This window comes from Urocitellus parryii, chromosome 8 (assembly GCF_045843805.1).
Source record: "Urocitellus parryii isolate mUroPar1 chromosome 8, mUroPar1.hap1, whole genome shotgun sequence".
Taxonomy (NCBI): domain Eukaryota; kingdom Metazoa; phylum Chordata; class Mammalia; order Rodentia; family Sciuridae; genus Urocitellus; species Urocitellus parryii.
Window position 1 is genome coordinate 14,366,594 of NC_135538.1, and position 14,759 is coordinate 14,381,352.

A 14,759-nucleotide genomic window follows, 5' to 3' on the forward strand; every position below is an offset into this window, starting at 1 on the left:
ACAGAGATGAAAAACGAATACACTCTTAATGTAGCAAAGCAATAGAGTTGCAAAACAGCAAATCTTGCCCTTAAGCGTATGCATCTGTCACAGTATGTCACCCATATTCCCATGTCAAGTTCCCTCATTGCTGTGCCATGTTGAAGCAGTTGAACCACAGCCACCCAAGAGTAGGGTCTACTGGTCTAGTTGTAGTTGGGAAGAAGAGTACTGGGTAGCTTTGCCACCTCCCTGGAATCCACAGGAACCACCCAGAATAGAATATGTTCCTACTAGATGCTCCCAATTCCCAGACGGAGGAACTGTGCCCTCCCCTGTCCTCTTGTCCCTACCCATTTAAGTTTTCAGTTACACTAAGTGAACTCACCTGCTGACAGACACCTAAAGTCTGTTAAAGTCCTCCTGTTAAAGATCTCCTGTCTGCACATTTCTCTGGACATCTCTCTGCCCTTTAACAAAAGAAAGCATGGAAATTTGGAGTCTCACCAAGGCAGCTGCCAGAGAGATATCAGAACATCCTGTAGATTCAGAAGAGAGGCGAAGGAACGCCACAGCCTTACGGAATGGGTTGAAGGGGTGTTGACTTCTAACAGGGCTCAGATGTCTCAAAATCAGGCATCTCAAAAGCTACTTTTCACTTGTATACTTGCTCCTTCCAGCCTTTCCTGAGCTCCGTTCATTACTGGTTTGAGTGAGGAGGCTGAGCTTAGAGCCAGAGAAGCTAATCGCTGAATTCCTGGGGAATACAGGAGAACCAGCAGCCTCAATCCCTGGGGTGGCTGAGACAATCATGCTGTCACAGATGACACAGAAACTGCTCAAACACTGAGCTTGGAGCTGGTGGGGGGCACATCCCCACCAAGTGGATCCTCTACCCCAGGGGCCAAAAGTGAGCAAGGAGAGAACATGAAGTAAGATGGGGGCAGGAGCCAGAGCCCAGAAGGAAGCGGGGACTCTAACATTGTGTTGAGAGGGATGGACAAGAAAGGAGAAAAGTAACTAGTTTGCCACTAAAAGAATGAGGAAGTGGTTAAGGTTGAATGAGTCCCATGGAATCTGGCTCCAGAGCCACTTCTCCTTTACTTCCTCCCTTGGCCAGGCCTCTAGCCTACTCCCTGGAAACCTCACACCTGTGCCCAGCAGTTCAGGGCTGTCAGGTTTCTGGGGATCAGTTTTTAAAAGGCAATCTGCCTTGGGGTATCCATCCCAAATCGATATTCCCAATTCAATAGGCAGAAACTAGAGTACGAACTGTAAGGATGAAATTGCTTTGGAGGTACATAGAATTATGGTGCATTTTGGAAAAGATTTAATTTTTCATAAATCAAAGTGAATTTTGCTGCTGCCTTTCAAGCTTCTAGCAAAAAACAAAAATGTATTTCAATAACAAAATCAAATGTATTTCAATAACACTGAAACTAAGAGTCAACCATTCATCGATGTCCCTGAAAGTGATGCAGATATCAGAAGTATAACAACTTTGTAGTAATATTCCCCCCTTTGTGATCAGGCTGAATGATGTTTCATTTATTGACTAGTTTCACTATGCACAGGACAATAGTAATAAGATTTAATAATATATTTTTAAAAGTTAATCTTCATTATGGTTGACTGTAAAATGCATATCGAAGAATAACAAATCAAACAATAAAGAGAAAAACCTCTATAGCTAGATAACAAAACGCAGACATATAGCATGTATTATAGAAAAGCATCACTTCTCAGAGCTGGGTAGGCAGGTTTTCACATTCTTGTTGTGGCTTTGTTTGTAAATTGTGGAAGGAAAATTAATTCCTTGAAGTCATGTTTAATCTGGCTTGATATAATAAGTATTCTGTAGGTTGGAACTTGACTATCAAGATTGTGTGATGTATTTTATCTTAAAACTCTTCTCATCTTAATTATTAATAAAGAGATGTAGTCAAAGTATGCCAAGATATTAAGACAAAGGGAATTTCAACTTACAATCACCAGTATTTGAAAATTCTGACAATTTTCTATTAGTAAAAAAATATATATCTAGAACTACTAAAGTAGCCCAAAGTTTGATTATCTTTATTAAAATTCATCATTCAAAATGAGGTCTGTTCATAATTTCTGTTATATTAATAGCCATTCTGAGGATGGAATAAAGACCAACTCTGGGTATTTCTAGAAATAACTTCCCCACTATTCTGCTTGCTGATGATGCTTCCTATCCTGTCTTTTAAAAGTTACCATTATTATGACTCTCAAATTACTATCACATAAATGTAACATTGTCTGAATTTGATTCTTAGTGTAAACTATTTTTTAAATGATTGAAAATATTTGATATAAAATCATTTTAAAATGTGGCTTTCTCAAATTTTAATGAAAATCTTGACAATTGTCTTCAGAATTCTTCCAGGACAACTTTTTCTTCTCTTACTCTTCATTCTTTTAAAATCAATGACTATTTTTACTCTGCTTGGTCAGACAAGTAGGCTTTTGACTTATAAAAGCTCTATTCCAATGGCGCACACACACACGTGCACAACCCCCCACAGTCATGTGTCACTTAGTGGCAGGGATACATTCTGAGAAATGCATCATTAGGTGATCTTATAATGTGTGAACAACATAAAATGTACTTCCACAAACAGCTACACCATCACTAGCTAATAAAATCACATGGGAATTCCATCATACATGTTGTCCTTTGCTAAACAAAACACCATTATGTAGCACATGACTGTATATAATTTCATTTTTGCCTGTGTAGTTCTTTTTAAAAATAAATAACCAAGTAATAGAGATTGGTTCAAGGATTTTTTGAGTCATCTAGATCTTTTAAATTAACATAAGGGAGTTACAAGGTGTTTTTGAACATGCCTCATTACTATAAATTTGCCTAGAAGTGAGTTGATGATGAAATAGCTAAACATGGACAAAGTATTTTCTTTTCCTTGACAGAGTTCCTATTTTATTCCTAAACTCAGAATATTATTACCATGAATTCTTCATCCACTAGTACTGTCTTTGAACTTACTGTTGTTTCAAATGATTTTAAATTTTTATAATTATAAAAAATGCCACAATGGTAATCTACAGATAAATATCAAAAGTACATACTTGAATTGAGAAGTACTCAGATAGTAATATTGCCAAAATTTCATAAGGGAAAATATACCTTTACAGAACAATAAACAGCAACCAAGAGTTAGCTCTTAGAGATATGACCACTAGTATTTTATTCTTTTGTTTGTTTTTCTCTTCTTCCAAAGTATTTTTAAAGGTACTAACAGATATAAAGATAAAGCAAAACCTATAGCCCCATAACATCCAGATTACAATTTATGGATGATGTGTCTACTTCACATAAGAATGCTTATATATATATATATATATATATATATATATATATTCAATAAAACTCTTAATTCCAAAAATGGTTAGGAGTTTTTGTCTACCAGGTTGACTTACCCTGAAAACCTAAATTTGCCTATTAATCCCCAGACTTCCCTGTAAGCCAATCTTCACTATCCTAACCATTACCTAAGTGGATTGGATATGCTCTAAGGAATATGAATCACAATACAGATGGCTTCTTATTCAAAGGACCACATGCTTATATATTAATTTAATATATGCAATACCTGTAAGGTTCTTTAAGGCCAGACATAGGTCTACTCAACCTATAACATATCAGTGACCTTAGAAATGTGCGCACAAAACTTCACATTATTTTAGTTTCATAAAAGTTCCACACTTCATAGGTAGGAGAAACCATATGAGAAAATCTCTATCTAAATCCACTACTCCTTTGACCAATAAGCCCACAAAAGAGATTTAACTTCCTCTTGCCTTAGTACAAACTTCTTGATATGCATAATGAATGTGTTGGGACATGGAGGAATCTGATTTCCATAATAATTAGAGCTCTTCTCTGAACAGCAAGAGCAATAGTCAAGTTTTATGGAAACACCATTTCTGAGAGAATCAGTAGAAATGTCACTTCCACCATTGGGTCTTTCCACAAGCTCTTCTCAGAGACAATGCCCTAATTTATTTTTCAATTACATTTCTAATATGCATATGTCAGTTTGGATAAATAATAGGCATTCAGTGAATAAATCTATTAGTATTATGTCTCTAGTTCAGACAAATCTTTAAAGAAAATATTTTCAGGAAAACAATTTATTAGTAATTGAGGTATTGATAGTGCTCCATATTAAAATCTTTTATAGATCCTATAGTATTAAACACTTCTGACAGCATGCACATATGATATGTAATACGTTCATCATGTGTCTACTCAAAATCTTTTTGGCAAATAAGATGGCTTAAAAATAAGTTTTGTCAGATCAAGCATTTTAGTCTTCTAGATTTTGATATTAAAATGCTACTTCCTAAATTCTAGGAGAATTGTAGTGTCATGATATGAAAATTTCTGATGTAGCTTTGAAACTAATGAGATAACAAGTATTGTTTCTTTCCCTCCCACTATTTCTCCCATGAAATCACAATCAGTTCTTAAAAAGACTCTTATAATAAAAGTTGAGTTTAGCCTTCTTACCTGGCACCCTTTTGGCCCAGTTGATCATGTGGACCAGCTCCCTGTCTGCCAGGTTGGTCAGCAAGCCCATCATGGAGGCCTCGCTGAAGGGTCTGGTAGGATCGTACTCTGAGTAGATTATGGGGGGCTCAGCGTCCAGCAAGGCACTGACCATCTGATCAGCTGTCAAGGACAAGGCAGGGCTGTTCTTCTTAGTGTGTTTAATAATGAGGGGGCTTGGCCAAAGGTTGGCAGCTCTCATTTCTCCAGAGGTTCCTATTTCATTCCTGCCTTCCCCATCATCTCTCTGACGCTTGTGTTTCAACATTCTTCCTCCTCTTCGGTCTTTCCGTATTCCTGAAAATGCAGGGGGAAAAAAAAATTAACTAATTTGTTCCCAAGTAAATTTTCATATAAACACCATTTTCTTTTTTTTATTGTTGGTAGTTCAAAACATTACACAGTTCTTAATATATCATATTTCACAGTTTGATTCAAGTGGGTTATGAACTCCCATTTTTACCCCGTATACAGATTGCTGTATCACATCAGTTACACTTCCATTGATTTACATATTGCCATTCTAGTGTCTGATGTATTCTGCTGTCTGTCCTATTCTCTACTATCCCCCTTCCCCTCCCCTCCCCTCCCCTTCCCTCTTCTCTCTCTACCCCCTCTACTGTAAATCATTTCTTCCACTTGTATTATTCTTCTCTTACCTCTCCTTTCTTCTTATATGTAATTTTGTATAACCCTGAGGATCACCATCCCTTTCCATGCAATTTCCCTTTTCTCTCCCTTTCCCTCCCACCTCTCATCCCTGTTTAATGTTAATCTTCTTCTCTAGCTCTTCGTCCCTACCCTGTCCTTAGTTACTCCCCTTATATCAATGAAGTCATTTGGCATTTGTTTTTTAAGGATTGGCTAGCTTCACTTAGCATAATATTCTCTAATGCCATCCATTTCCCTCCAAATTCTATGATTTTGTCGTTTCTTAATGCAGAGTAAAATTCTATTGTGTATAAATGCCACATTTTTTTTATCCATTCATCTATTGAAGGGCATCTAGGTTGGTTCCACAATCTTGCTATCGTGAATTGTGCTGCTATGAACATCGATGTAGCAGTGTCCCTGTAACATGCTCTTATTAGGTCTTTAGGGAATAGACCGAGAAGGGGAATAGCTGGGTCAAATGGTGGTTCCATTCCCAACTTTCCAAGAAATCTCCATACTGCTTTCCAAATTGGCTGCACCAATTTGCAGTCCCACCAACAATGAACAAGTGTGCACTTTTCCCCACATCCTCTCCAGCACTTGTTGTTGTTGGACTTCCTAATGGCTGCCAATCTTACTGGAGTGAGATGGTATCTTAGGGTGGTTTTGATTTGCATTTCTCTGACTACTAGCGATGGTGAGCATTTTTTCATGTACTTATTGATTGATTGTATGTCCTCCTCTGAGAAATGTCTGTTCAGGTCCTTGGCCCGTTTGTTGATTGGGTTATTTGTTATATTATTGTCTAATTTTTTGAGTTCTTTGTATACTCTGGATATTAGGGCTCTATCTGAAGTGTGAGGAGTAAAGATTTGTTCCCAGGATGTAGGCTCCCTGTTTACCTCTCTTATTGTTTCTTTTGCTGAGAAAAAACTTTTTAGTTTGAGTAAGTCCCATTTGTTGATTCTAGTTGTTAACTCTTGCGCTATGGGTGTCCTATTGAGGAATTTGGAGCCCGACCCCACAATATGTAGATCATAGCCAACTTTTTCTTCTATCAGATGCTGCGTCTCTGATTTAATATCAAGCTCCTTGATCCATTTTGAGTTAACTTTTGTGCATGGTGAGAGAAAGGGATTCAATTTCATTTTGTTGCATATGGATTTCCAGTTTTCCCAGCACCATTTGTTGAAGATGCTATCCTTCCTCCATTGCATGCTTTTATCCCCTTTATCAAATATAAGGTAGTTGTAATTTTGTGGATTGGTTTCTGTGTCCTCTATTCTGTACCCTTGGTCCACCCACCTGTTTTGGTACCAGTACCATGCTGTTTTTGTTACTATTGCTCTATAGTATAGTTTGAAGTCTGGTATCGCTATACCGCCTGATTCACACTTCCTGCTTAGCATTGTTTTTGCTATTCTGGGTCTTTTATTTTTCCATATGAATTTCATGATTGTTTTATCTATTTCTACAAGAAATGCTGTTGGGATTTTGATTGGCATTGCATTGAACTTATAGAGAACTTTTGGTAATATCACCATTTTGATGATGTTTGTTCTGCCTATCCATGAACAGGGTATATTTTTCCATCTTCTAAGGTCTTCTTCTATATCTCTCTTTAGGTTTCTGTAGTTTTCATTGAATAAGTCTTTCACCTCTTTTAAACACCATTTTCAAAGCAAACAGCACTTTATTTTATTTCAATAAATACATGGGGGACAAACAAACTAGTAAGCATTTAGCAATTAACTCTCCATAAGGGGGGAAAAAAAGAATTGATTTGTAGCATTTGCCAATTTTCATGATATAAATACTGCCACTGAAACTAATTTCAAGTCACTTGTCTAACATCAATATTCTTATAAAACACTTGTAAATAACAGTAGGCTTTTGTGAGCCAGTACAAGCTGGCTGTGACACACCAGGTCTGTGTGTGTGTGTGTGTGTGTGTGTGTGTGTGTGTGTGTATAAAACAGATGCTGTAAAACAAAAGAATTATAATAAAAAACTATTCTTGAATGAGAGGTGGGTGGGAAAGGGAGTGAGAAGGGAAATCGCATGGAAATAGAAGGCGATCCTCAGGGTTATACAAAATGACATATAAGAGGAAAGGAGGGGTAAGACAAGATAATACAAAGGGAAGAAATGATTTACAGTAGAAGGGGTAGAGAGAGAAAAGGGGAGGGGAGGGGAGGGGAGGGGAGGGGGGATAGTAGAGAATAGGACAGACAGCAGAATACATCAGACACGAGAAAGGCAATATGTCAATCAATGGAAGGGTAACTGATGTGATACAGCAATCTGTATACGGGGTAAAATTGGGAGTTCATAACCCACCTGAATCAAACTGTGAAATATGATGTATTAAGAACTATGTAATGTTTTGAACGACCAACAATAAATTAAAAAAAAAAAGAAAAAAAAAGAAAAAAAACTATTCTTGAAATATAGTTTAACATCAAACATTTCTTCTGCATGAATATTCTTTTAAATAGTAAATTAAAAGAATATTTTAATAATAAAGGGGCAGAGTAAGATGGTGGGATAAGAGCCTCCAAAGATTGAATCTCAACAGAAACATCAATTCAAGAACTATTCATGCATGAAAGTACCTTCACAAGAGCCATGGGAGATCACAGTACCTGCTTTTAGCATCAAATAAGAAAGATTCTTTAAAGGCAACAAGGAAAGAACTGCTCACATTACCCTTCTTTCAACTCTAAGCAGTACAATGTAGAGAAGGACACCTCCCACTTGAGAGAGGAATATAGACCTTAGACACGAAACCAAGTGCCAGGTGTACCACAGTGACATTCAGTACTGGGAATAATGCTATAGCCCCTACCCCCAGTCTTTGACTCAGACAAAGCCTGTGTATGCACCCTTCACCAGGCAGAGACTTGTGGCCCCAATAGGACAGCCTTGCATTTTAGCCCACTTCACCTCCAATCAGCTGCAGGGGTCTTGGGCCACAAAGAAACCACAGCAGCAGGCAGGTCACAGCAGGAAGGGCCTTGGTCCTGCCTCATGCTGCACTGGTATCAATGGACTATTGGCTCCTGATACGAACTGGCACTGAAGCAGCCATGGTGTCCGTGGGACTGTTCATCCTTTCCACAATCCCAGGCAGCACAACATGGAGAGAGTTACTGTCCATTGCAGAATGAAGAGGGAGATAGGCACTAGTTGTTTCTGGACCTTCCACAGTGAGGCCTGTGCCAGGCAAAATTCTATGGTACCTGACTTCAGATCATTGACCATGGACAAGGCATCTGGATAGTTGACATGGAGGCTTATAGAGAAGGACTACCCTTTCAGATATATCCCTCGGCCATCTTGAACAACACAATGGCAGATTTATGACAAACTAGAGTTTGGGGGCACTCTCTAGTGCTGAAACAGTGACTACACACCACTGTACAAATATTAATAGACCTAAATGGAGAGAGATACTCCAGCACAATAATAGCAGGGAACTTTAATATCTCATTTTCAGCAATGGACATATCATCTAGACAGAAAATCAACAAAGAAACAGCAGAGTTAAACAGCACCAGAAACCAAATGGACCAGTAATTACAGAATATTCTATCCAACAGCTGAAGAATATGCATTCTTCTCAGCAGCACAAAAACATTCTCCAGGAGAGATTATATGGTAGGCCATATCAAGTATCTTATCTAATCACGATGCAATAAAGCTAGAAATCAGTTACAAGAAAAACTTAGAAATACATGGAACTTAAACTGACCCAAATTACCAATGGGTCAGTGAAATAATTAAGAAGAAAATATACAATTTTCTTGAAATAGATGATAATGGAAATACAACATACCAAAACCTAGGAGGTATAGGAAACTTAGAGGAAAACTGATGGACTTGTATATATTGAGCCCTTCTTGCATCCCTAAGACAAATCCCACTTGATGATGGTGGACAACATTTTTATGTGTTGTTGAGTTTAGTTAGCTACTATTTTGTTGAGAATTTTTGCACATAGGCTCATGGTAATGTTGACTTTCTTTTACATCAAAAAAGCAGAAAGTTCTCAAATAAATAGCCTGTTGCATCTCAAGGAACTAAAAAGAAAATACAAACAAACCAAACCCAAAGTTGGCAAAAGAAAAATAAAAGTCAGACCAAATAAATGAAAGAGAAGTGAAAACAACAATATGAAAAAAATAACAAAATTAAGAGTTGATTTTTGCAAGCATAAACAAAAATGACACTTTTAGACTAAAAAAAATGACTCAAAATTAGAGATGAAAAATCTCTGATATCACAATTTATACCACAGAATTGAAAAGGATCATTGAAGACTATCATGAACAACCACAAGCCAACAAATTTGATAACCTAGAGAAAATGGAAAAATTCCTGACACATACACCTTACCAAGGCTGAATCATGAAGAAATAGAAAACGTGTACAGACCAACCACAGCAAGACTGGATTAGTCTCCCATCAGAGAAAAACCTAGAATCAAACAGCTTCACTGATGCAGTCCATCCAAACCTTTAAGGAAGAACCAATTCTTTTTCAGTTATTCCAAAAAAAATTAAGTGGTGGAAGGAACTCTTACAAACTCTTTTTTTAAAATGTTTTAAAATATTTTTCAATTGTTGTTATTTATTTATTTATTTATTTATTTATGTGGTGCTGAGAATCTAACCCAGGGCCTCACACATACCAGGTAAGTGTGCTACCACTGAGCTACAGCCCCAGCACCTCTTCCAAACTCTTTTTACAAGGTCAGAACTATCCTGAGACCAAAACTAGACAAGAACATGAATAAAGACAACTACATACATTTCCTTGAATAACATTCATGAAAAAATTCTCAACAAAATACTAGTAAACCAAATCCAACAACATATCAAAAGAATTATTCAACATGATCAAGTGGGATTCATCCCAGGGATGCAAGAATGGTTCAACATATGCAAATCAATAAATGTGAGACATCATATCAACAGAATAAAGGACCAAAGTCCATATGATCAGCTCAGTAGAGGCAAAGCATTGAATAAAATTCAATATCTGTACATGATAAAAACTGAACAAATTAGGTTCAGAAGGTATGCATACCTCAGTATAGTAAAGATCAAATACAATAACCCCACAACTCACATAATAGTGAAGAGGAGAAAGCTGAAATTTTCTAAGAGGAACAAGAAAAGGATGGCCACTTTCACCCCTTTTATTCAACCTAGTACTGGAAATTCTACCCAGAGCATTCAAGAAAAAGAAATAAATAAATGGCATCCAAATTGGAAAAATGGAAGTCAAATTGTCCCTTTACAGTTATACTCTTATACACTGAAAATCAGAAAGACTTCACCAAAAAACTATTAGAACTATTAAGTGAATTCAACAAAGTTTCAGGATACACATTCAACATACAAAAATCAGTTGCATTCCTCTAAGTTGATAATGAATCATCTAAAAAAGAATTTTAAAAAGCAATCTCATTTACAATAGCTATAAAAAATAAAGTACCTGGGAATTAAAAGTTCTAAGTAGTACAAAGTAGCTTTTTTTTTTCCCCAAAAGATTTACCCAGCTGGGTTCTTACTAACTACATCATGAAATAGGGGAGAAAGGGGGAATTCAATTTTTCTGCTGTGATTCTTTGAGGTTTTGGCTCAGCATCTTAGCCTGAAAAAGGCCAGGCTGTGCTGCTAAAAATGTTATCAGCAAAAACAAATATTTTTAAAAGACAAAAATTCACACAAGCTTCTGTATTTTCAAAGAAAGTTAATCTGTCCAAAATTTGTCAGATAGTAACAATTTCAATTTATATGTAGAAAATTATCATTTGATAAAAAGTTAATACAACTATTTTTACTATTAAAGATATGAGAAATAAATGCTATAATATATCATCTTTCTCTATCACTCCACAACAAATGAGTGACTATGAGAGCTTTGGGTTTTTTAATTTAATTTTTCAAGGGATTTTGACAAATATGTGGTTGTAAAGTGTTTAATATATAACTTTTATTCTTGTAGGTCTAAAGGTATATTAGATGTCATTTTTAAAACTAAGAGAAGCCACCCTCCTTTTCTATTGCTCAGTATTAAAATGAGCATTTATCAGAGCTCTTAGAATAAGTTATCATAACCATAAATTTTATTATTACTGCAAATACACATTGGGCACTATTTGTTTTAAGTGTTTTACATACATAATGCTATAACACATTGTAACTAATTAGTCCTCACAATAATCTTGTAAATGTTAGAAAACTGCACTTAGGTTCATGGCTCATCCATGATCATTTCTCTTTGATTCCAGGTCATGGCTCTTTAAAGAAGTGGTTTTGTTTTGCTTTTCAGTTAAACAGAGATTTTGAATTTTAGCCATTATCATAGGTACAAAGTTGCTAAGTGTAATAACACCAAGAAGTCAACCAAGTCAGACAAGAACAACAGTATACGACCAGTCATTGTGCAGAATTGGGCCCTTCAGCTGCCTCATTGCCAGATGCACCCACATCTGGATGAAGGGTGATGGTGCTCCCCCTCTGCTCCCAGCTCATCAGAGCACACCAGAAGCCTGCTCAGTGCCAGATGCCACATAGTAAAGAAAGATCTATTCAGATTAGAGTTAACTAGAATGTCAAGGAGACCTGAACTGAGGTCACATGGAGAACCAGGAAGGAACGAGGAGGAGTGAGCCTGGAGAAAAGACTTACAGGAAGTTCAAGCACCACCCTCAGATGGGCAATCTTGCGTGGCATGATTCAACTAACTGCCTGCTTACCAGCCCAATGGCTGAAACAGAAGCAGTGTGGAGCGACCCCGGAGAGTAGGCTGCAGTGCAGGACCAGGAGCATGTGCAACAGTCAGAGGGACAACAGAGTCAGAAGCTGCCACCATAAGAAGAAATGAGGTGGGCCACTGGCATTTTCCAAGAATAGGCTAAATGAAAACCTTACAGGAATGTTTGTGTCAAATCATGAAATTTCTCATCTTAGAGGAATTTGGAAGTAGACTGTTCTGATGGTTTAGTCATAGCGCTATTTAAAGCAGTGACTTGAACCAGCACACCCACTTGAGTTTCACACACAATTCAGGTTATTGAACATACGACAAAAATGGCCACAGGTTGGAGAGGTGGAAGAGGGAAACACAACTGGAGAGATGAAGACAGGCTGATTATTTGGAAAACCATCAAAGAGTCAAAGAGGGAAAGGTAAATTCAATGAGCATTAATGAATATTTTTTCTAATTTACCCCAAATGTACTATACTTTTCAAATATCAAAGTTCCCACAATTATACAAAGAAAATAAAAAGAGACGCTTCTACATATTATGTGGCCAACTGTCTGTGAGAGGATCCCAGGGTATTGTTCAATGAGAAAGGAATCCTGTCCTACTTGCAAGTCATAATGTACACATTGCTGGTGATAACACTGCACAACTATTTTGCAGCAGTTTAAACAAGGTACAACTGGAATTAAATGAGAGAAGGTGAAAAGTAATGCAACTTCTATTCCTATTTTACCCTATGTCTAGTGAGAACTGAAGATCAGAACCATGACTGTGGGCTGTTGTGTCTCTGAGGAGTGTAAGGTCAGTTCTTAGTTATAAAGAGGGGTGGGGCACAGGAAAGGCATGGATACTTGAAAGCCAAAGACAAAACTAGAAACTCATTCTCTGCTCTCTCCCAATTCCTCCAGAATTATCTGTAGAGAAACAACATCAGCTCATCCTCTTTGCCTACCTTTTTTACACTATCAGGAAAAAGCTAAAAGACTAAACAATGAGCATGAAGCAGAGGGAAGGGGGAAAAATGTAGATTATGCAAATATTAAACAGACAGCTTCTTGAGAGTCAGAAACTTTATTGGTAGCCAATAGCACTGTGGCTCCATAAGATTGTACATACGAGATGCACTACACTTCCATCTAGTACATTAAAATATTTTCAGAATGATTGAGCAATATATTTATCAGCACAAGATGTTAGGCACTGGAGAGGCTAATGTACATGTTATTAGCTCTCAAGTTGTGCCGCTGATTAGATAACACTTGCGCCTGAGCAGATTTCTTTATCTTTCCGTTATTCAATGACTTTCCTAACCAGGTCCATGGATTTTACATAAGTGACTGAGAAATGAAAGCCTCTTTCATCTGTCAAACCCATCATGAGTGTGAAACACCAACCAGATTAACTTTTGTCTCCTTGGGGTTAGGCATCTCTGATATCCTCATTAACTATTGTCAGGACTTAGGCCAAGGAAAGTGTCTCCACTTAGTAGCACTCACTGTGGACCATAATCCACCATAGGAAGCATGAATTTGAGAGAATTTACTAACACAGGCAATCAGGGTGAGCAGGAAAGGGAGAGGAAGGTGGCTGGGGTACTCTGGAGGGAAGGCAGGCCCCAAGGATCTCTGCAAGCCTGCCTGGGATTCAAACATCAGTCATCAGCTGAAGGCACTCTGGGCATGATCCCCAGGGAAAGAAGATCAAGATATCTCTCTTGCTTAAAAGTACATCCTAACCCTAAAAAGGAAAAAGATCTGTCCTAATGAGGAAATTGCCTGAGGCATTTTAAAAGAGCATGTCTAATTATTTTAGACTTGGCTTAATCATTTTTTTTAACGTTTTAAATTCTTTGGCCATTGAATCTCAAAAGTTAATATACTATCTGAATATTCATTAATAATAGAATTCACTGGATTTTTCACTTCTAAAGCATTCTAATTTTAAAATTTTCTTTTATTGAAATGTTTTTTTTCCTCTTAATAACCAATAGCTCTAAAAAAAAGACCTAGTATAACACCAGTACAGTCATTTTTCCAGTTTCCTACAACTATTTCAATGTATTATTAAGTATTTCAAGCATTTGCATAATCACTTTTCCTTTGTTTCTCAATAATTTCACATGACTCGTGAGGTATTAAAGAGCCAGACAAAGAAATACACTAAAAGCTTTTTAATCTAACATGTTGAAGAAAACAGAAGTATTGATTAGTTAAAAATTAAATAAAGAACTAATAAAACTGCTCTAGAGATATTCCCCTTCATCAATTCTAATGGTGTCCCTTCAAATACTCAAGATAAATTCTATAAAGTAAATATTATTATTGTCCCCATTTAACAGCAAATACATTGACTATCATGCCCAAGGTCCTACCAAGGTCAGCACAGGATTCTAACCAAGGTACATCTGATTCTGTAGCCTGTGTACCACAATATGACTGATCATAAAGCCCCTATCGAAACATTAGATTGTATCTTCAAATTATGTAATTATAGATTATTGTTATTATTAATATAATCATATCCCCAAAGTGTGTCAGGTCAAGGAACTAGGAATTATCTAGTTTATTTAACACTATTCAACATTCTTTCTCCTCACATCCAAAGAATCACCATAACACACACAGCATTTCCACACATGCCTCTTGCTTTAGTCCCTTCCTTTCTCTGCACTGCCATCATTTGCTCTGGCTGAATAAATGTCTCCCAAAGCCAAGGTGTTAAAGGCTTGGTCCCCAGCCTGTTGGTTAC

General features: G+C 37.0%; 1 protein-coding gene across 1 annotated transcript in view; it reads right to left on the reverse strand.

The window, feature by feature from the left end:
• The window catches only part of Esr1 (estrogen receptor 1), a 269,902-nt gene that overhangs the window by 139,375 nt on the left and 115,768 nt on the right, over positions 1-14,759 (reverse strand). The window contains exon 5 of the mRNA XM_026399936.2: positions 4,538-4,873. Within this exon, the coding sequence (XP_026255721.1) occupies positions 4,538-4,873 (336 nt within the window). The remainder of the gene's footprint in view (positions 1-4,537; positions 4,874-14,759) is intronic.